The sequence below is a fragment of the Salminus brasiliensis genome, chromosome 11, assembly GCF_030463535.1.
Source record: "Salminus brasiliensis chromosome 11, fSalBra1.hap2, whole genome shotgun sequence".
NCBI classification, from domain to species: Eukaryota; Metazoa; Chordata; class Actinopteri; order Characiformes; family Bryconidae; genus Salminus; species Salminus brasiliensis.
This window is the reverse complement of record NC_132888.1, coordinates 7719170-7743286: the sequence shown is the minus strand read 5'-3', so window position 1 is coordinate 7743286 and position 24117 is coordinate 7719170. Positions and strand designations below refer to the sequence as shown.

Below are 24117 nucleotides of genomic sequence, written 5' to 3'. Positions count from 1 at the left end.
GCAACTGTGCTAGATCTGTTCATTACTGAGCTGTAGCTGTAACTGTAACACTCCTGTTACTCTTCATAAAAATGCTGCTACAGTTTGTAACTGCTGTGACAGTTTTAAGTGTGCTGTTAGGAACAGCATAGTAATGTTTCCATTATTTGTAACTGTCCGGTTACTGTTTATAACTGTGTTGTTAATGTTTGCAGCTCACCTGTTACTGTCTTTAAATGTGCTGTAACTGTGCTGTAATGTTTGTTACTGTGCAGTAATGTTTTTTTAATGGAGCTGTTTATGTTTGGAACTATGCTGCAACTGTTACTGTAAGCATTTTTAGTTTTAACTCATGGTTGGCTCTAACTCCAGGTCTGATTTGTAAACTTGTGTCTATGCAAATACATATTTGTCAAAGAGAACAGCGTATGCAAACAGGAAAGGCACATCTGACACAAAATACAACATTTTATTTCATAATAAATTCTCAATGGCACATTACATAACCAAATATACATATACATGAATAGTCTTTTTAAATTATCTTCAGTTATTTACCTCTGGATTTACTCTGCAATTATATTTTACATTACATCGACACAAGGTTTCAAAGCAATAAATTATGTCAGTATAAACACACTGTCGTTGGTACTCCAGCTCTGTTCACAATCAAACATAAGCTTCTCGGCAGTAGCAGGACTATTCCACACACTCTCTGCTCGTACTGACGTTCTAGCCAAAGCAGCACGTCGCAAATTCTGCACCAGACGGACGAGTGCACTGCCGTACACTGCAGCACGTTATTCAGACGGGAGGCCACACACTGACTGTGAGCTCCCACTACGAGAAAAGCATTTGGGTGCCTAGCGAAGCACAGTACAAGTGCAACAATTCAGTCAAAATTACGCAACAATTTCCTCTTCGAGAAATGAGGACAATGAACACTTCCCATTTCCCAGACATTTCAGAAAGTGCATTACTTTTGCTCATTCTTTAAAGGAAACTGAAACACAAACGTGGCTCACTCACAAGTCACAATCTTTACATATGAACAATGCTGGGGGATCTGAAACTATAGCTTTATGTGTATGTACAATTCAAGTCAGTGTGAATAAAAACTCTGGAGGTGAACTGTTTTATGAGTCTTTTGGCCACTCACACTAAATAAACTGTATGATAATGCTAAGTGATTTTACTTCCTCCCAAAATACATTTACGATTTTGGCTTTATTTACTCTACATTTACTTACTCTACCTCGGTACTTTGTAGGCCCATTTCTTAAGGTTCTTAATTTAAGAACAGACATAGTTGGCAATGCTGTATAAGATAACAGGCATAAGAGACCCTGCTCTCAGGTTCTGAAACCACCAATATCTAAATCTGTATCAACTTGTGAAGAAAACACTGGAACAGGTCTACTAAGTGCAGCCTGATACTGAAACGTTCGGCTAAAACGGTGAAAAAACTGATACCATGGGTCACCTGACCTATCCATGCTCCACCCACAAATGTCTTATTATAAAACAACTGCTGCTGTTCAACCAAATGAGAAACCAAAGTGCACTTTGTTCTACTTAAGTTTGGGTTTCCAGTTTAAAATATGACTCTAGCTAGTTGGACTATTTTGTAGCTGTTTTCAAAAAAAAAAAAAAAAAAAAATCAATCCCTACAGTGAGACCAATCAAATGCACTCTACCTTTTCTTATTTACATTTTCATAAATGTCTACTATAGTTTATCATTAGTTCAAGAATCAAAGGTGGGAAATTCTTGAGTAACACAAGTTTCTGAATTTTTGGAATGTAATCAAGATTTATTTTGTAAAAATCTATATTATATGACTATATTGTAGCTATTCAAAAATAGACAGAAGGGGGAAAACAAACCCAATCAATCCCAACAGTGAGACAAATAAAATGATTAATGCATGCTACCTTTTCTTAATTAAATCTGTCCTAAATTTCTATTAGTTTGTCATTAGGTTGAATCAAGGGTGGAAAAAAGTTGAGTAACAGCTTTATACTTTAGTAGTATATTATTATAAATGAATACTTTTACTCAATTACTATTTAAAATGAATTTTCTGTTTTAAATTGTTTTAATGTAATTAACCCCAATTTTTTAACCCCAAAGTATTCACTTGAGTAAAAGTATAGTAAAAATATATTCTACTGCTTATATTTTCAGATATACTTTTAGAAGTAAAAGATTTTTTTTTTGTTATAAATTTTTACTTTTCTTTTTACTCTTATATACTTCAGTACACTCTAAAAAATAAAGGTTCAATGAGTTCTTTGAGTGATGTGACATAAAGAACCACTTTATTAAAAGATGTGGTGTGAGTGTGAAGAACCTTTATAGTGGTAAAGAATCTTACATATAGAGTAGGTTCTTTAGACCATCTTTATTTTTAAGAGTGATTTGTTGCGGATATCATTCTACTTTTACTGACATATTTTACTAAGTATATTTGAATTCAATAAAGTACTCACAGTATAATTTCTGTACTTTTTCCACCCCTGGGTTGGACTGTATTTTTACTAATGCTATATGAAGCTTGTCCAATCTGGCAACAGTTGTTCCAAAATAATGTAATGGTGGGTAATCTTTTGCAGTACCTTGGGCTTAAAAAGATATAAGACTAGTCACAGACAGTAACTATAAAGTTGCTGAGGCAGAAGTGTGCACGAACTAGAAGACTGTAAATTAACCAGACAGTAAACTAGCAGCCTGAGAAAAGCCTATAGACTCTCGTACTCAGCAAGTAAGCAGCATCTATACACAGATCTCCACACAGACAGAGAGCTAATATGCAAATTAAATCTGTACCATTGTGGCCTATGGCTTGCAGTAGACTGAGCAATAACTATATGTAAGTAAGGTTGAGTACTGAACATTGGGGATTAGTCATTACGTTCTGAAAATGATGGCAATTATGGCAAGTGGTTTAAAAGTACCAAAAATATAAAGCTCACAGTAATCACAAGGAACTGAACATGAAACTAGCATCAATGCTACTTTTCCCTTATATCCACTTGCATCTCAAACCATCTATGCAACTGCTTCCGTATCCCACAATGCAGCTGATAACCTTAAATGTACAGCAGCAAAATAAAAAAAGTCTATGATCTAATCAAGTCTTCCAGAAAGTTGGTATTTTCTACGCTACCAGTTTGATGGGAAGCAGCATTAGAGTGAATGTGCCTTTAAATGTTGAACACAGAAGCTTTCAGAGATTTGTACAGCTTACACGTGGTTGAAATAGTCAATTTTAACTGTTTTTTCATCCATTAAGACTTGCTTGTCCGCGGCTCCTGTATCTATGTCCATGTAGGCTTGAAGGTGTGCGCTCGTGTGCAGTTCATAGTAGGGTGCGCTGGCTGAGCAGTGATGAGGGTGGTTGCGGTGCATACAGCAGATGGTCCCTTCTCTCCTTAAAAAATAGCAGAAAGTCCCTTGGCTCTGAATAAGCTACACTGCCTGGAAAGGGAAGGCAGATATGGATTCATTTGCTGTGCAGACATGAGAAGAAAATATGAACTCAGGGCATTAAAGGGCTCGTATCCTACATTTTTCTTAATCTAAAGGTGCGCTTATAGGGTTTATATGTAAATGAGCTCTGTTCTGATTGGCTCCATGTAGTGTGCTTCAAAATGCAGTCTTCAGTGAATAGGTGGGGCTTAACTGCAACTACTGTAAATAGGTGTATTACAGATGTACTGTATGTACATGTGTGTTTGTGACATCACAAAAATAAGGGGTGTTTTCACGCCGTTTTTTTTTTTTAAGCAGATAATCATACTCATTTATTATAGGCATTTGATTTGAATGAATATGAGCCCTTTAATGTTTAAAGAAGGTGGCTTAGCAGTGGGAATACCTGCTCTCGCTGAAGTCACTCCAATCTCTCTTAATGCCCCTGAAACAAGGACAGAATCTTGCTTATACCAAATATATATATATATATATATATATATATATATATATATATATATTATAATATTTCCCCAATCAAAATTAACTCAAGAGTCACACTAGGCGCCACTGGCCGCTTTACTCACTGTTGAAGAGTGGCTCAGCTTGTCAAAACGGAACTTCAGGTTTGACCTAGGTGAAGTTTTACTTTTCCCATCTAAGAAAGACAGAGACATCTTATATAGCAAATATTACATCATGTGAGTGCATGTTAGGTGCTTGTGTATCTGCAATGGGTATGACCTTGCATGCATGCCCTTGCCCTTGTGATTGTGTACATGAGTGTGTGTGTAAATATATATGTGTGTCTTCACTTTTATTACCAGTAGCACTGCGGCACATTATGAGTGGTGTTGCAGAGTTCTGGCTCTCCACGCTGGGGGAGGGGCTGAACACAGCGGACGAGGCCAAACTTGGGTGACTGCTCTGGGGGAACACAACATGCACCAGTGCCCTGTCACTTCCATGCCTCCATCTGCCTCTCACTGGCTATTATAAGCCTAAAAGGCCTCTAATGAAGCTCCAAGGATTCTCAACTTTAGCCCCATATTGGCCTGCATAGTTTAGCCCCTTGTGTAGTCTTCATTCTGTACACTCCCCTTGTCCTAAGGGTCAAATATGACCCAAAGACAATCTGTGTACCCTGGTGGTGTACAGATTTCATGGCAGTGTGAACAGGCGATGTTTCCCTCAGAACTGGAGTCAGGGGTTCTGAGCCTTGGTCATGAGTCCTCCTCCTAAAGGTCACCACTGACCCAAATCAACACACCTTGTCTTGAGATTCTGAAAGGTACACTATATGTCCAAATGTTTGTGGACACCCCTTTTCTTAAGTGCATTTAGCTACCTCAAGTTGCACTGACACAGATGTGCAAATGCACACACAGGTTATATAGTTCCTGAAGAGAAGTACTGTCAATAGAATAGGACTCCCTGGAGCAGATAAACAAGACCCCATTGGCACCATGCTGCCTAGAGGGGTATAAAGCCCCCAGGATTGAGCTGTGGAGCAGTGGAAGTGTGTTCTCTGGAGTGCCGGTGCTACAGCTCCATCCAATAATTTTGGAGTTTGGGATGTGGTGGGGTAGAGATCATCCAACATTCTGACCTCACTAACTCTCTTGTCACTGAATGCAATCAAATCCACACAGCAATGTTCCTATAAAATCTAGTAGAAAGCCTTTTTCCTTGGACAGTAGAGACAGTTACTCCAACAAAAGCAAGATCAACTCTTGTAATACCCTTGATTTTGGAAGAAACAGTGAACAAGCAGCTGTCCCAATACTTTTGTCCATATAGTGTATGAGCACAGTGATCCAATTGTGATCTATGTTCTATCTGTGTTGTGACTTAGCTATGTTGTTTCTTAATGTAATAGCAGCCATGCATGCTAATTTTAGCAGCCATGCATGCTAATGTTGCTAACAAAGAATGAAAGCTAGCATTCATCATAGCAGTTCTCATTATGTCATTTGAAGAATGCTGTCCGGTAACCATTCACTTTCATTCACTTGTAGCATCATTAGCATTACATCCCGAACTACTCCTTTAACTGTGCTGTGAGTGTACTCTGTTGTCATGCCATGTTTTACTGTGCTGTGTCTATGCAGTGTGTCTGACCGAGTCCAGCTCCTCCAGGCCCTCTCCTTCTCCGGCTGTGCTGCTGAAGCTGCTCGTGCTGGAGGACGAGCGTGAGATGTTTGCTCTTCCGCTGCACTCCTTCAGCTTCACGAACGGCCTGCAAAGCGCAGATATAAGGACAGAGAGAGTTAACCACCATCTGGAGGAACTCACACACACGTCTGACCATTTAGCAGAACTGAGAAACCATTGTGAAACTGACCTTTCTTTGTTTGGACAGATTTCTGGTGAACTTGGATTTGATGAAGTCTCTGACCTCCCTTCTTGCGAGTGTGAGAGGATGTCTGCGGTCTTCTGGTCACTGCGAAATAAGAGAGGATCATTTACATAGTAGTTCAGCAAACACACACATACACACAAACACACACACATATCTTACAAGAGCTTATTTTATGCATATAAAAACACACTAAGTCTGATGAGCTCAATGACCAAAACACACTCACTGCTGTATACAGTACTGTGGAGGGACATGGGTTTATATATGGATATACAGGTTAGGGTTTGGGTGTAGGGTTACATTCAATAGCCAGTCATTTACATTCAACTTAGAGCTCAGCTGCATTTAACAGACATTCAGGTGAATGTTAGTTGAATGTCAGGTGAGAATCTACGAGGCATCTATAATTGACCATCCAAGTAAAGTGAGACCCTGTGCAGAGGTTTTAGGCACCTAAGCACATTATTTACACCCATGTCTCTCAGCAATCAGAGAGTTTTTACTGTAGAAGCTCCAGATCTCATTAGAACAGATAAAGCAGGTGAACATAAAGGAGAAACAAGAGCTTCTCAGTCTGAAGAAAGTAGTGAGATCTTGTCGGTGAGCTAGTCTGAAGAAAAGAGCTTGGTTCCTCCAGGTTTCTCCTGGACCCCCCCCCCCCTAGTCCAGCCAGCACAGCGTGGAGGATGTGTTCAACTCCATCAGCAGCAGCAGCAGCAGCAGCAGCAGCTCACCTGATTTACCATCATTAACCCTGATTTACCATCAAACCAGGTGTTGATCTGAGGAGAACTCTAAATAATACTAGACTCCATGAGGAAAACTTTGGAGATGTTCTAATGATGAACACAGTGATGGAGAACCACCACCACTTTCTGTAGGAATGTTATCAGTGTTTTAGGATGAGCTTCATTGTAATTCTGACAGGGGACTAAGACGCCCACTACTGTAAGTAACTGCAAGACATAATGCACAATTGCTTTTTTGATGCTTCTTCAAAAAAGACAGAAGGTTGTGAGACGTTTGGATGGTGGGTAAGGTGAGGTTACAAGCATGTGTATGTGTGTGTGTGTGTGTGTGTGTGTGTGTGTGTGTGTGTGTGAGAGACAGAGTGTTAGAGAGAGAGACCTGCGGGCTGGATGTCTTTCAGTAGGGCTCTCTGTGCTGGAGTGCAGTCTAGGAAAAAGGCCTGAGCGCCGTTTCACCGGACTCTTCAGAGGAGACTTGGCTGACAGAACTGGAGGCTGCACACACACACACACACACACACACACACACACACACACACACACGTCAAGACCATACAATATTATATACAGTTCTGTGCAAAGGTCTGTAGGCAAGTGTCATGTGAAAACATTAGGACAACTAGTAAACACACACACACACACAGGCGTACTGTACTAGTCAAAAGTTTGGACACACCTGGTTAAATCTGATCCGAATGCTAGAGTGACCATATAAAAAACTGGTCCATCGTAGTTAGGATGTCATGGCTAGGGGCTGGGGGCTTTAAGTGATTTTTTTGATCATATAGGCTATCAATTGGTCTTTTGCTAAATGAGTAAATATTAGATTATTAATGTACATTAATTTACTGTAGCTGCATGGTTAGAGAGGTATTACTACCTTCACACATGCATTAATTCAGGCATTAAAATCACTTCTTACAGAATCAGCCTTCTTTCTTATTTCTCCTTTAGTGAAGGAAATGAGTCAAGATTTGAATTATTTTTAGATGAAAGGAAAAATGGGAGGCCTGGCAGAAATCTGCAGCACTTTCTCATCTTCTACAGGCTTATTAGGATACCTCTGCCTCAGCGTCTCTGCTTCAGCTTGCCTTAACAGTGAACCACCAGCGCTGTTGTCATGTAGATTTTCCTTTAGCAAGTGTGCCAGAATATAGCCCCTCTACAATATACACATTTATTTACCATTCCCATTATTCTTATACAATTCTTTATTAAAATGTTTTAAATCTTTGTACAAAAAAAATAAATAACTTTTCAACTGCTTAACTCGTAAAATCTCAGTCGACTGACAGGTCTCTGACTGATTATTTGACTGGTCGACTGACAGGGGGCAGCCCTAATATGTATACATCTGTATGTGAGAAATATCCAAGCTCTGAAACTCTGGTCAGGACATTTGTGTCCTTTAAATGTATTAAAAAAATAAACACTCTCTCTGTCTGTCTCTCTCTCTCTCTCTCTCTCTCTCACACACACACACGGTCAGATACTGTCATTCAGTGAAGCACTGATGAAATAAAGATGAATGGTTAAGCACCAATCTGAACCTCCCTCAGGCCGTTACATCATTTAATAACACTTACACTGTAAAGCCTTAATGCGCTCTCTCTCTCGCTCTCGCTCTCCCTTTCACTACTCTCCTTCTCTACTATTATTCTCTCTCTCTCTCTACTACTCTCTTTCCCTCTGCCCCTTTCCCCCAGCCCTCTCTCCTTCTCTACCACTACTCTCTCTCTCTCTCTCTCCCTCTCTCTCACCGTGAAGGTGCTCTTGGTGCACTCAGTGCTGCTCTGGGGGAGCACTCCTCCACTCACACTGGATGGTACTCCTCCCCCTCCTCCAGGCTTGTGCTTGTGAGAGCCCACCATCGTCTCCATGGAGTGACTCCTTACCCGCATTGCCCTCTGGGAAAGAGACAGAGACTTTTAATTGGCAACTTAATATCAGGGGTGTGAATATCATACCTCACAACAACTCAGTGCAGTCATGAATATGCCAATGTGTAATGGGTGGATCTATTTGCACAGGACTGTCATACAGACAACGCAAACAATACCATCTATGTATTTTGTGCAATAAAAGTATAGTAAATATTATAATAATCAGGTCTGATTATTATTATGACCGCACAACATGGATGCAGTTCAACATTTTGCTGCCTCTTTACAGCCTTTAGTTTCAGGTTACTGCCCTTACTTCACCACATGGTGTCATTAGCAGTGTTTTATAACAAATGAGAAAAGAACCACTAACAGACCATTGCACTACTAGCAGCAGTCACTAGATGGCGTCGCAAGCTGATAAATATGCAATGAAATCAGAAAGAAAGTAAAGCCAGACAGAAATGACTAGGATAGTCTATCCTCATTAACAAAGAACTTTATTATTTAGCATCAGCCACTGTGAAGTGATTCACCTTCCCAGAGCTCAATATGTGTGTGTGCGGATTCAGTGACAATTAACAGAACAAATGCATGAACACACACAAACTACTAATAAACAAGGCAATAAAACAGGACAAAAGAACAGAAAAAAGGGCATCAATGGCAACCGTTTATTAAAGGTTGGAAATAATCGGCCTGCTACGTTGATTTTAGGTTAAGCTCCATTTTGGAAGAATTCTGTTGTAAGGTTTTCTCTGTGGTGAACTTGCACTACCTCCTGTTCGTTCGCTTCTTGTAAAGTCTTGTAAAGTAGCTAATGTTAACGAAATTCCTCTGTCCTGGGTTGTCCAGCATTTATGCCGCATTGTGTCTGAACTGGGATATCGGATTTTCCAAGTTCCAGGTAGGAAATATCTACTGGAACGCCCCCACAAGTCAGAATTCCTACATGGTCGGGTGAGTCTCACCAACCCCAAGTTCAAAATCCAAGATGGTTGCACCACACAGTAGTATAGTACACTTTATTAGCACTTCTGTCTGTTTGTGTCTTGTTAAATAATTCATTTGTACACAAAGTACTGTTCAATTCCTATCTGTGGATGTGTTTCTATGCTGTTTGGATGGAAAAAATACTGTACATTGCGTTATTAACTGGTATCTCTAACAAAAAAAAAGCTAATAAACAGCTAAAATAAAAAGCTAATAAACAAAAAGCTAATAATGCTAACCTGGGACACAAAAAGTGGGACATATTTTCGTTAAATTCGACATAAAAGGGATTGGACATAAAGAATTCTGAAACTTTCTTTAGCTAACTGCTTTATGGAAATAATTCGAAATAGTGTGCAATTATCAGAATGTTAAGCTTGAATGCAATCAACTTGGGAGTGACACTGTTCCCAGCCCCAAAATCCAACTTCCGAAGTAAATGGGACGCAACATGAGCCACATTAGTAAAAAGGGCACCCAGGCAGGACAGCAGAAACAGGTTAATCTGATCTTGTTAAGACTAAAATGTCCTGCATGCCACTTTCTGCTGTACTTTAGGACTAGTTCGGACATTGGTTTGTTTCATGATGATGACATGCTGTTATGTACTTATTTATATGGGTTAAATAATGTTTCTTATTAAAATATTAAAATATGAACAAAGCTTCTGCTTTTCCAGTTATTGATTGCTTTCAGTTCTACCAAAGATTACCCTGAGCATACCCTATGCTGGCCAATATCTAAGCTAGTCAACCAGCTTCACCAGGCTGTTTGTTTTTCCAGCATGGTTTAAAAGTAATGGAAGTTCATTGCTTTTACTGAACTTCAACAATACATTCAAAGTTGTGCTTTGGTGGCCTTACACACAGTAAACACACATGACTGACAAAGACTGATCCATACTTAAAAGGGTATTGGTTTCAGACATCCAGTTACACACTTTGTTTTCCATCACTGTTTGTTCAAGGAGTCTGACTTTGTAGCATTCCACAACCAAGCTTCATCGTGCAAAGCGGGCAAGACTTTATAACTGGTCGACTGGTGAATGTTAACCCCTCTGCCTCTGATTAAGGCATAGAAGTGTATAATAAACTTTTGAATTTTTAATAGGTTAATATTGCTTTGGACAGTGTAGTGTGATGCAATAATTTTACATAAAAAGCCTACTTTCATACACCATCTCATTGTTATATAGTGTTATCTGGGTTCTTGTTTGTTGTGTATGTTGCAAAAGACATGGTGGTGTGATGAAGATCAGGCACTGGGCATCTGTATCATCTGGATGTAGTAGAAGACAGTGACGCCTGCTACACAAATCAGCACGGCATGAGCAGTGTGTGGCCGTGAAACACTCCACACACATCTCCACACTGCCTGCAAACAGCCATACACACATATACAGTCATACAGTGGCACTCTGGAGAGCATCCTCAAGTCCATAAAGAACCATTTTTGTAAACTGCTCAGACTGGTCAGCCAGCTTGCTCATGTTGGTCATGCTGATTAAACAACTTGGTCAGGCTGGTCGACCACCTTGGTCATGCTTATCAACCAGTATAGCCAAGCTTGGTATACTGGTTGTCCAGCTTGACCAGGTCGATTATGCTTGCAGACCAGCATAATCATCATAAACCATCAAACTCATACCCTATGTTGGTCAAGAGCTAAGCTGGTCAGACAAGCTGGTAAACCAGCTGGTAAACCAGATCCTGGCCAGCACAGCACATGTTGCATTTGGTGTTGATGGACTAGCTGGCTAGTTGACATCAGGCTATGTCAACTCGAGCTCAAAGACAAACTCAAGCTGCAGCATAGGCTAGACATAATGCTGCAGGTATGTGTCATTTTGGAGCATTGCTGTGAGGATTTGATTGCATTCAGTGACAGCAGTGTTAGTCAGATCAGGATGTTGGATGATGACCACTCCAACTCATCCCCAACTTATCTCCATCAAAGTATTAGCTGGAGCTCCATCATTCCAGAGAACACAGTTCCACTGCTCCCCAGCTCAGAGCTTTATACCCCTCTAGCCCACGCCTGGCATTAGGCATGGTGCCAATAGTTTCATATTTTTATCTGCTCAAGAGCGGCAGTAATTCTCAACAGGGACTAGACCAGCTGTATATGTGCATTTGCACATCTGTGTCAGCAATGGGTGCAACTTAAAGTGCAAACATTTGGACATTTAGTGTAGCTGTGTTTCATAGTACTGATCATTTGTAGTAGTCAATGAATAAAATCTGAAGATTAAAAACACATTAATAAATATTAACCTTTTAAAGCCTGAACCGTCAAGTAATTGCAAAAAAGTAATTATGTCAAACCAGTTACTATTTGACTTTCTGATCAATTATTTAGAAAAGGAAATTTAATTACAATTTGCATATATGACTTTTATTTTGTATTATATTGGATACTTAAAAAAAGTAAATTAAAACATGTAGCACAAAATGCTTTAACCCTTTATACTCTAAGCTGCCTTTAAAATGGAAAATTTTTAGAGATCTGTATGTATTTGTCTGGTGCATGCAGTAGACAATCCAACAAGATAATCCAACAGGGAAAACATGTATCTTACATTTATATTTATTTATATTTAAACTTATATTTATCTATATCTTATATATCTAAACTTATATTTATCTATATATCAGTATATTTATTCTCTTACTTATTTAAATGTATTTATTTAATTTCTATTTATCATATAGGTATGGTAAATATTTATAAACCAATTAATAATTCCTTAAGATAATTATTATTTTTTTAATTATCACAGAAGTTACTGAGGTCTCAAAAACTCAAATTTGATACCCTGGGCTAAAGGGTTAAAGATGGTTCTGAAAGCGTCAGTGTGGTAAGACTCACCTTAAAAGACTCCAGAAGACCTCCATGGCCTCCATTCTCAAGCTTATCCTCATCTGTAACTGAGCCTAGGCCTAACGTGGCCTGGGTCTGCCTGTGCAGCTCATCATGCAGGTTATCAAGGAGTGCTGCTCGCGTCCTCCCCTGGGACACACACGCAAACACACAAACACATACACAAATAAACACAAACATCTGATCAGCTCAACTGATTCAAACTTTTGTTTATCAGACAATCCCAGCTGGGGAAGCCCTATTCCACATGTACTGGAACAGAGGGAGGAGAGTGATGTTCAGGGAGTTTAATATGGCTTTACACAACAGTTAGTTCCGACCTGATTGGTTGAGAAGATTTGTGATAACAGCTTTTTCACGCTAAACTGCATCACTATGCTGACAAAAAAAGCTCTGCCCTCCTGTGTTAGTTCATATGAGTGTGGCTGGCTAGTTCATCAGCTGACTAGACAAGGATTGCTTTAGGTAGTTTAATACAAACATAGGATTTGCCTTCATCTCTGCACCCACTTCTGGGTGTGCCCTACAGTTGTGGAGTATAATGCACTTGCTTTGCACCCCCTCATGGGCAGCTGTACACATGCATTTGTTGACAAGCTGAGATATACAGAACCATAAAATAACAGGATTGTGCACATGTCACTGGGTAATGCAAAATTGCACAGTTCTGGTGAGAGGTTTTCCGAAGCTCAGAAGTGCAGTAGCAGAGTTTCGGCCCAGAGTTGAAATAGCAGAGATGCCATTCTCCCTGTTATAGTCAGCAGAGCATCAACATGACTCTGAAGCTGCTATTTTAAGGTAGAAATGCTACATAGCAGCACACTGTATACAGTGCAAATGCACCATGAGAAAATAAGAGCGAGTTTAGCTGAACCAGAGATTCTACCAAGTACATCAGGATACCTATTCAAGTCAATAGGGCCGAAAAAAAGGTTCCACACAGTTCCTGTCTGCATATTTACTTAACCGCACCCCTAACTCCCGGGGTAACCGCAGCAGCCTCTGCAGTGGCAGCCAGCTGAGCAGAGCCCATTAGGAAATGCTTTAGGCTCAAAATAGCCTAGCACAACAGCCTAGCAATCTAGCAAGGTTACAGTAAACACTGAATGGGGGACATTAATCACTAAGGTATGGTCCTGAGTGGACTTCACCTGTCTCACTCGCCAAGACCCACCTGACACAGTCCCTAGAAGGATGTCTCTTGTCTCATGAACCCTCTCTGGCTGAGCTGAAGCTCTGACTCACCTCCAGCTTGGCAAACTTGTCAGACTTGTAGCAGGCATTTTCAGCATTGATCAGTTTTGTCAGCAGGAACTCTCGGAACTCAGGACCCTGCGAGGAGAAAAATCTGTTCAGCTTCGTCACCCTCCTGTTCCTCCGCTAGCAAGCACACAGAGCTGAGAGAACTTGACACAGGCTTTATCTCATTCTCACCTTCTTAAAGACTGCAGGGTTGGGCAACGGTGGACCAAACGGGGGCACGTCCTCGCGGGCTGTGACAGAAACCTGAAAACACAAACAGAGGTGTGGACCACCTTAGAGCTTATCCAATCATCTGCTGGGTGATTCTGACAAGTGCAGCAGTTTCAGTTATAGATGATTCAATCTGAAATATTGATGTTGTGAAGCTTATCCAGTTACATGGCTGTTGCTACAAGGTCAATATTGTTTTCCTAGATGGTTGCTATGGTGTTGCCATGTGATTGCTAGGTGGTTTCTATAGTATTGTTAAGTGGCTGATTTAGTGTTACAAGGTAGCTGCTATGATGTTTCGAGGTGGTTGCTATAGTGTTGCTCAGTGGTTGCTATGGTGTTGCTAGGGGGTTGATATGGTATCCCATGTGGTTTGCTATGGTGTTGCTAAGTGAATGATTAGTAGTTGCAGTAGTGTTGGTAGGTTGCTGCTATTGAGTAATTTAGTGGTTGCTATGAGGTTGGCATGGTGTTTCTTGGTGGCTCATATGACATCTTGGTTGCTACAAAGTCACTAGGATGACTGCTTTTGTTTCTGTGGTTGCTAGAGTGTTGCTAGGTGGTGGCTATGATGTTTTAGGTGGTTTCTTGTGTGTTGCTATAGTGTTGCCATTATGTTACTAGATGGTTGCTATTAAGTTATTTAGTGGTTGACCCATGATTTATTATTGTGTTCCTAGGTGATCGACTGCTATTGAGTTGTTTAGTGGTTGCTATGGGGTTGGCATGGTGTTTCTTGGTGGCTCATATGACATCTTGGTTGCTACATAGTCACTAGGATGACTGCTTTTGTTTCTGTGGTTGCTACAGTGTTGCCAGGTGGTGGCTATGATGTTTTAGGTGGTTTCTTGTGTGTTGCTATAGTATTGCCATGGTGTTACTAGATGGTTGCTACTGAGTTATTTAGTGGTTGATTCATGATTAATTATGGCGTTCCTAGGCGATCGACTGCTATTAAGTTGTTTATTAATTGCTTTGTGGTTGCTAGGTGGTGGCAACAGTGTTGATAAGTGGTTGATATGATATCCCAGGCGGGTAGAGTAGTGTTGCTAAGTGGCTGTTGGGTGGTTTCAGCATGTCTGCAAAGCTGAAATATTCAAAAGTGGAAAATGAGCACAACCTTAACAGCTACTTGTTGCGTCTGCAGTGCCAGCGGTTACTACGGCCTTTAATCAACACATGCTTCAACTAGTCACTCGTAAATTGAGGGTGGTAAGAGTAAGAGTGTGTGTAAAGCTGGCACGGTTTAGCATCCTGAAATTATACGCCCAAACAATTATGTGCCGGTTGAAGTGTAGGCCTCCTCAGGGCACCATGAAATGGTAGAAAAAGAAAGTTCTTCACACACTCATGTATAGATACCAAACATGAAGTATCTGAAGATTCTTAAGGTTCTTGCCCAATGACTCCTATTGGTGTAGCATGGTGTGTTTGCCCAGCCAGGGAATCAAACCCTAGTCTGCCACAGGGAAGGCATGTTGTTACCCACTACACCACACCAACTGCAATTAGGCCATGCCTAATCTCAGCATTACCTTGTAGGTGGTGTGGTCAGTGCAGGGGTTTTCTGCCTGCACCAGCACATAAGCGTGGAGGAAGTTGGAGGCGATCATGTCTGGAACGAACGGTGTGGACTCTTCCTGGAAGACTGCAGCCACAATGTCATTCCCAATGTGCCTCTTCCTCTGCAGCTGCAGAAGAGAGAGAGAGAGAGAGAAAGCTGTTGCACAACTGATATGGTTATGTGGTAGAGCAAGTAGCCCACTTTCAACACCCCCACCCCACCCCCCCACACACACACATTCCTGACCCACCTAATTCAAATTAATAAGACCTTCCTGAGGTCAGCTGGGTGTGTCAGAGCAGAGTGGTAAATGACCGCCGTTTACACTGAGATATGAGGTTTTCTCAGACAGATATTACACTGAGATATTAGCAAATGTGGAGTGAGCAACATGCTGAATAAACATGACCGCAGCTGTGGGCTACCTGCTGTACATCTCCTTCGGTGAAGGGAAGTTTAGTGGAGACGTGGAACATGATTTCTCTGTTGCGGAACACAGTGTAGACAGACTGAGAGCCCGTCTGCCCATGAGATACGTCCAGACCCCCGCGGAACCTGAGAATAATCACACAGAAATGTCAGTAAAATGTCACTTTAAACATCACAGCACATCTCAAGCAGTCTCGGCCCACCAGAGAAGTATTTCCAGATAAATGAACACCCTCTATTTAGGGGCAGTGGTGGCTCAGTGGTTAGAGCACTGGATTATTAATCATAGGGTTTTAGGCTCAATACCCATGTCTGCCAAGTTGTCACTGTTGGGCCTTTGAGCAAGGCCCTTCACCCTCTCTAATCTGGGAGTGCAGCAGCATGGCCAACTGTGCACTCCAACGCCATGAAAAGAACTATTTGGTGTTGTGTCCATCCAGAGTGCGTTCTATTAGAACAAGCGCTGCTGTAATTTCTCTTCCATTAAAAGTGGAATGGAAAATTCATGCATTTTTGGGATGCACTGTATGTTGTGGAAGGCTATTCATTGAATGGGTCGGATGAACCTGCAGAATTAAAGCTGACTGCTGCATTATGTTCAAAGCAGTGGGGCTGTATTTGTGACAGGGTCAAAATAGCCATTTGACAGGAAATTAAATAAATGAAGGTTGCTCTCTGATTTGACAGATTACAATATATCTAATTCATTTTCATTTAAAAAGGCATCCCATTGATCCCTGGAAAGTAACCTAAATATTAGCTACAGAATAATTCCTAGCAGCTAATGAATATTCAGCCTAAATATTAAAGATATTAAGTGTCCTAAATAATAATAATAATAAAATAATAATATTGGAGACCAAACACTGTGATCCTAAATCTGAACCTGAATCTAAAACCTATACCGACCCAAACACCCAACCCTAACCTTGACCCTATAACTGACACTATTGCTTCTACTTACACTGTTGATGAAGTGAGTTTAACACCAGTTCAACAATCTGACTGTTTAAAGACCATTATTTATGGATATCTATCTATCAAAGCTTAGAGGTAAGAACCAGCACCAGGGTTAGTTTTAGGACCAGGGTTGGGGTTCGGATTAGGGTCTAGTTTGGGGCTTTGGAGAATATTCGGTTGAATCTAATGGATATTTACCTGAATGCAAGGTGAGAATATACAAAGCATTAGGCTGTGGTTGACTGTCCAAGGGAAGTGTTACAGACTAACAGACAGAATAAATGATAGCATCATCCAATAAAGGACTTAATGAAGACCTTACTGAGTCGCAGTCTTAATAAAGCCGCCATAATTGAAGGCTTAATTAGATGTGTAAGTGTCTCATGTGTTGGGTTGAGTGAGTCACCCTTTAAAGTCCTGCAGTTCAATGTTATCTCCCAACACACTGAGGAACTCTGCAAACGCTGGCGTCTCTTCGTTATTTCCGAACAACTCCTCTTCTGACGTCTGGGGTGTAAAGACAGACAAAAAAACAGTGAGAAGAAGAGAGAGTTAGGCCTTAAGAAGCTTCAGGCCCTCCTGCATATTCCACACCTGAAGACTCACCTGCCCAAACTTCTGATAAATGACCCCGAACTTGAAGGTGTTGTTGACTTCGTGTTCATCAAAGCTGACTATTAGTTGGGAGCCCTAAGGGAAGAGATCAGAACACAGAGAGGGAGTGAGCGGGAGGGGGAACATATGTGTGTCAGGACCTTTTCATAATTCAGCAAGGGCTTCGTGTTTGCCATGGCTGAGAGCCCAAATGGGTCCTGAGACGATCCGGAAGACTGACTGACAGACTGGCGCTGCCAGGCATTAGTGAAGCAGATGGACTTTACAGCGCCCCAGGGTGCGCAGACATTAGTTCGGATGACCTGGGCGACTGCAAATAGAGCAGAACCTTAACCCAATTAGTCTTTGTGACAAAGCGACAGCAGGTAGGACCATTTCTGCAGTGTCAGGGGCATATGTGTATGTGTGCGAGAGACTCACCCTAGGGTAGAGAACCGGATTGAACTTTAGACCTGTGACGTCATCACAAAGCAGCTGAAAGACACAAACCTCTACTGTTACACACAGAAACTGAACACGACACATTTCTACACTGTAGTATAGCCTTCATAATCATGAAGAATACCAAGGACTGTATCATCACACACATATAAGTGCATCATGGGAAATGTGGGCAATGCGACAATGCGTATATTAGCATTATCATAATAAATGTATCATGTAGCCTGAGAACATTGCAGGCAATCTAGAATATGAAGATATCGCCATGTCATAAACATGTCATTAAGATATTAAAAGCTTTCACAATGACAGATTATGTGCAGTAATATAACAGTATCCTGTTATCACTCTTAGTAATTCCCAGAACAGAATGTTTAATGTCAGCTAATTAAACATCTGGAACCTCTGATTTTAGATTAAGTAAGGCTTCTGTAGTTTGAAACCTAATTACACATTTAATTCAGCTTTGTTTTAAGCTTTAAAATTAATTAATTCACTTAAGCAATCAATTAAAACAATTAATACATTTTTCTTTACTTCTTTTTGCCACGCTTTTGTCCTGTTTGTGACTTTCTGTCATTTGGCTTGTTCGGTTCCTGTTTTGCTTTGTTTTGATTTACGTTTAATAAATTACTCGCATTTGCATCCTCCTCCACCTCCAAGCTCACAACTGTGCTTTTCTGTGAATTTTCGACTGAATTTTTAAGCATTTTGATCTTTCACACATCTAAAAAGTACAGTGTCACATTTTTGCCATGTCACTCCACCCTAAATGATGCACACCTTGGCTATCTGAGGCACACTGGGCAGCTGGGGCAATCCCTCCAGTGGGATCCTGTCATGAAGGGTCTTCGTCTTTGACCTGAAAGAGTGGAAGATATATATATATATATATTGGAGGAGACGGTAGGTTGATGTAGACAGTAGAGTGTGTGTTGTAAGTTATTCTTTTGATGTTCTTATTAATCAATTAAAGGTAAGATAATTAATTATAAATATAATCATTTTAAATTAATAATCTGGGCTGCACAGTGAGGTCCAAATTTCTGAGACAACAACAACAACAACAACAATAATAATAATAATAATAATAATAATAATAATAATAATGATAATAAATAATAATATTGTAGTGTAAATATTTAAATGTACAAACAATGTGTAACATTGACCACATTATCGACACATGTCCATACCAAGTGTAACTTTAAATGACATGCTGTTAATAAAGTAAAACATACAAAATAATCTAAAATGTATTATAATCATAAATATATGATTAAATAGATATACTCAAAATATACAATACACTGCATAAAAAACCTTTTGTATTAGAACATGCTAACTCAAGCAATGTCACTGTTGTCTCAGATGTCTGGACATCTATATATACATTAAATTATTATATTACTATATATATATATATATATATATATATATATATATACACACACACAGTATATATAATATATACATTAAATGGTCACTAGAGGTTTTGCTGGTTTCCTTATATAACCAAAGTGAAACAACTGATACTGGCTATTATTCTCAATAAAAAAAAAACTCATATTTGGTGGGAAAAACTGCTGCTGGGGTCACTTATCACTTGCCTTTGCTTGGCTGGATTGGTCAGTGCGTTAGACAAAATCAGGGTCCTTGTATTATGCAATTTAAATCACAAGTGTGTGTCTACATAAGTGTGCGTATGTGTGTTTGTCATACCTGAGCATGATACGAAGGAATTCCTGCCCCTCACACTCCTCGTGCTTTAAAGACATGATGAGGTTCCCCAAACTGCTGCCTGTGCAGTAATAGTTCATGTGCTCCTGAAAGAGAGAGGCAGCCAGAAAGAGAGAGTGTGTAATTTCACAGACTTCATTCCACATCCTCTGAATTCTTCACTCTGTCAGTCTCTCTTCACACTGAGAAACTGAGATCTTTATTTTCCAAATGACTGATTCTGAATAAATATTTCTCAGTATTGCTCAGAGGAGGACTTCCATCAAGCTGTCCGTGACACATAAAAACAGAGAGGCTATATTAACTGGTTTTTGTACATAGCATGAGCTGAGAACAGGATCTCACACACAAACAACAGCATAAGTTGTGGCACTGTTGAGCAAAATACACACAAAGACACACACATGTGCACGAAGAAGAACTGATAAAACTGCGCTGGGAGATTGTGGCTGTGTTCCAAAGCCTAGGCTGTCCTCCGAGACGTGAGCAGACAGACAGCGCCTCTTTTTCTGAACTGATGCCAATGTAACGTAGATTAAGGTGTAGGTTGAGATTAGGTTTAGGTGTAGATTAAGGTGTAGGTTCAGATTGGGTTTGGTGTATATTAAGGTGTGGGTTCAGGTTAGGTTTAGTGTAGATTAAGGTGTAGGTTGAGATTAGGTTTAGATGTAGATTAAGGTGTGGGTTCAATTAGGTTTAGGTGTAGATTACGGTGTAGGTTCAGATTAGGTTTAGGTATAGATTAAGGTGTAGGTTCAGGTTAGGTTTAATGTAGATTAAGGTGTGGGTTCAGATTAGGTTTTGGTGTAGATTATGGTGTAGGTTGAAATTAGGTTTAGGTGTAAATTAAGGTGTAGATTAGGTTTAGTGTAGATTAAGGTGTAGGTTCAGATTAGGTTTTGGTGTAGATTACGGTATAGGTTGAGATTAGGTTTAGGTGTAGATTAAGGTGTAGGTTCAGATTAGGTTTAGGTGTAGATTAAGGTGTAGGTTCAGATTAGGTTTAGGTGTAGATTAAGGTGTGGGTTCAATTAGGTTTAGGTGTAGATTACGGTGTAGGTTCAGATTAGGTTTAGGTGTAGATTATGGTGCAGGTTCAGATTAGGTTTAGGTATAGATTAAGGTGTAGGTTCAGGTTAGGTTTAATGTAGATTAAGGTGTGGGTTCAGATTAGGTTTTGGTGTAGATTATGGTGTAGGTTGAAATCAGGTTTAGGTGTAGATTAAGGTGTAGATTAGGTTTAGTGTAGATTAAGGTGTAGGTTCAGATTAGGTTTTGGTGTAGATTACGGTGTAGGTTGAAATTAGGTTTAGGTGTAGATGAAGGTGTAGGTTCAGATTATGTTTAGGTGTAGATTATGGTGTAGGTTCAGATTAGGTTTTAGGTTTAGGTGTAGATTAAGATAATAAATTGACATTGTACAGGTTTGTAAATTACAGGTTTTGCTTGTTTACAGTAACTAGATTTGAAGAGTCGACTCTGAGTCGCTGTGAGTCGCTGTGAGTCGTTTCTAAAGGGAGTCCCCTGTCGTCTTTTCTTCACCGCTAGAGATTGCGTTTCCTCTGAACATAAAAATGTAACACACAACCAATGTGGACACTTCCACTATGAGATCAGGCTGGCTGAGAAGGCTTCAGCCTATTCGATTGCAATGGTGCATTCACGAGCACAGAATACAGACTATGGTAAAAACCAGCAGATATGCGAGTGTGCAGAGTCGCAGTGTGAACAGCAGCGGCAGTTTGGTGTATGAATGGTGTAGCTGTGGTTCCTGTTTAATCTAGCTCCTTTACAACCGCAAACATCCTCCTTGTATGGCTGGAGAAAGGTCAAGGTGAATGTATTGAAGCTTATGCTTACCCTGCCCAGAAAGTGTTTGCGGTAAGCTCGCGCTGTGCTGTTGCTCTCCAGCCGGTAGCTGAAGCCTCCTCCCCCTCCTCCAGGACCCAAGCCTTCAGCCTCCTCTTCCTCACAGAAGCTGCTGTCTGAAGAGGTGGGGGTACCCACTGGAGCCTCGGCATCCTCGATCCAGTAACCCCCAAACTGAGGCAGGATCACCTGAGGATACGGACCCCCTTTCTCCAGCACCTACACACACAAACAAAGTGCACTTTAGGGACAAAAGTATTTGGACACCAATACTTTCATTGTTTCTTCTGAAATAAAGCATACAAAAAATCCTACTTTTGTTGGAGTAACTGTCTTTATGGTCTAGGGAAAGCCTTCTACTAGATTTTGGAGCATTGTTGTGGGGATTTGGTTGCATTCAGTCACAAGAGTATTAGTCAGGTCAAGGTGTTGGTATTCAAAAATATTGGATGAAGCAGAAACCATGATTGCAGAGAGCACAGTTCCACTGCTATACAGCTCATTGCTAGGGGGGGTTTATACCCCTTTAGCCCACGCCTGGCATTGGGCATATATATGAATAAGAATGTTAATGCCTAACTTTATAATGGATAATTCTTAATATATATCCTTCTTGTGTGTATATTATCAGTCATTCAAAAATTTGTATCTTCATTTTTGACAGCATGTAAATCAATCAGCTGTTATTTACATTGTGTTCAATTTCCATGATGAATGGACCAATAGCAATGCTCCAAAATAAAAGTTCTGATTCTTCTCCTATACATGTACTACTTTGGAGATACAAGGTTTACAATGTAAAAATAGTGTGTAGAGTGTAGCTTCTTGTGCGCTAACATTAGCATTAGATTGAATGGGGCAGTTGCTAAAACCTGGATAGGTCAACCCAACTACAAACAGTTAAGGTGTGTTTCATTTCATGTGGGCCTGTATGAGCTTGCTTGTATGTGTGTGTGTGTGTGTGTGTGTGTGTGTGTGTGTGTGTGTACTCACGTCTTCTATCCTGGGGTAAGGGATGTAGTCATCCTATTAGAAAGAAAGCAAATGTAAGCTGTAAGACTGTATGACAGACATGGGGATTATTACTAACAAGCACAGACAGCTCATCTGGAAAGCACAGCAGCGACTCTAAAGCCGGGTTGGGGTTCATCTCCAGTTCATTCAGGTCAAGAGACAAAAACTCTACCAACTGACGGCTCAAAGCCCAAAGAAATCAAGCATTCATTTCTATACAGGGTGGAACTGCTCAATTAAAATTAGGACAGTCCTGGCCTTTGTGATAGTGATAATATAGAATGCTACACAAAATAGCTCTCTCAAGAATCACTTATTGACTCAGCTTATTTATCTCAGGTGTTCCAGATAAGGTCCGATTTACACTGAATTTTAACCCAGAAAAGTGCATTTCCTGAAGGACCGCTTAAGTGGTTCCCACTTCCAGGCAGTTGCTAGGCAGCTACCATGTTGTCACTACAGTAAAACAGTGTTTGCTATGCTATCCCAGGTCATTACTGTGGTGTTGCTAGGTGGTTGATAGCCCTAGTATGGCTAGGCGTCCCAGTTGTTTGCAATGCTGTCACTGAGTGGGTGCAAGATGGGTGCCATAATGCTAAAAGGTGGTTGCTATGGTGTTGGTTAGTGGTTGATAGGGTGTTACTACGTAATTATTGTAGTGTTTCAGGTAGTTGTCTAACAAGTGATTGTCAGATGGGTGCTATAGAGTTGATAGGTGGTTGCTGTGGTGATGCGTAGTGGATTCTATGGTGTTGCTATTAAGTTGCTATAGTCTCTTAGGTGGTTTCTAGGGCGTTAGGCTACACCCTTAGTGGGGAAACAAACACTGGTGTGCTGCTTAGACAGCAGTGCTGTTATCCACCCTGTTGCTACAGTGGTGAACCTGTCAAAGTGCTGGCCTTATTGTCAAGAGGTCACCAGTTCCACAGCCCTCCAGGCCGAGAGTCCGAGACAGAGGTTTGCCTTCTCCTCCAAGCGTTTGGAGATGTCTGCTGACATTGCAGTTCAGCATTGCGGGATGTGGGGTGAGCTAGCCAGCAGGTGGAATCAGATATGACTAAACTGAGGAGAAATTACAGATAAAGAGCAACTGTAGTCAAAATAATGTAGAGCAGTAAAACTGCAATATGGGATTCTGTCCATTTTGTGTAGCCCTGCAATTAAAAAAAAAAAATGCTTCAAATGGATCTTTGACAGGTGCCATAGAAGAACCACTTTTGGCGAATATGAAGAACCTTTTAAAGGTCTAAAAAAGCTTTACTTGATGCAAAGACTCTTTACCAGTTTAAAGATGACACAGCTCTATCACAAACATGGTTCTTTATGGAGCCAACAGTCGCTCTTCTACGGCATCACTCAAAGACCCATTCGAAGAACCGTCATTGTTCAGACTAAACTACAAACCTTTACGTTTATAAAGTATTTATTATAAATTTGGCAGAAATGGAATTGACCCCAAACCTGCTTTGGAGGAGGAAACCCACCAACCCAACAACAACATGCTCCATTCACACATATCCGAGTCAAAGAGTCAGCATTTAGAAAATCCTCATTAAAGCCTTCCACACTTTACACACCAGCAAGGAAACACAAATATTTGATTCAGCCTGTGCTCACACCCTCAGGTGTCCTACGCGTTGGCATTTCTGCTTCTCCTAGAACAGTCTGAAAGCTATCAGCCTTGACCTTATC

General features: G+C 40.5%; 1 protein-coding gene across 11 annotated transcripts in view; it reads right to left on the bottom strand.

Annotated features, from left to right (window-relative positions):
- Positions 1 to 429: 429 nt before the first annotated feature.
- rap1gap2a (RAP1 GTPase activating protein 2a) overlaps positions 430 to 24117 on the bottom strand; it is a 139994-nt gene continuing 116306 nt past the window's right edge. For 7 of the 11 annotated variants that reach the window (XM_072691544.1, XM_072691546.1, XM_072691542.1 and 4 more), the window contains 20 exons: positions 22405 to 22437; positions 21403 to 21630; positions 19525 to 19628; positions 18586 to 18664; positions 17782 to 17835; positions 17353 to 17436; positions 17153 to 17253; positions 15783 to 15912; positions 15329 to 15484; positions 13755 to 13826; positions 13566 to 13652; positions 12309 to 12449; positions 8325 to 8471; positions 6944 to 7059; positions 5798 to 5896; positions 5575 to 5692; positions 4278 to 4380; positions 4041 to 4111; positions 3860 to 3898; positions 430 to 3459 (listed from right to left, as the gene is read on the bottom strand). In XM_072691544.1, coding sequence (XP_072547645.1) covers positions 3890 to 3898; positions 4041 to 4111; positions 4278 to 4380; positions 5575 to 5692; positions 5798 to 5896; positions 6944 to 7059; positions 8325 to 8471; positions 12309 to 12449; positions 13566 to 13652; positions 13755 to 13826; positions 15329 to 15484; positions 15783 to 15912; positions 17153 to 17253; positions 17353 to 17436; positions 17782 to 17835; positions 18586 to 18664; positions 19525 to 19628; positions 21403 to 21630; positions 22405 to 22437 — 1932 coding nt within the window. In that variant the 3' untranslated portion in view covers positions 430 to 3459; positions 3860 to 3889. The other 4 variants (XM_072691545.1, XR_011980606.1, XR_011980605.1 and 1 more) reach the window with 4 other exon arrangements.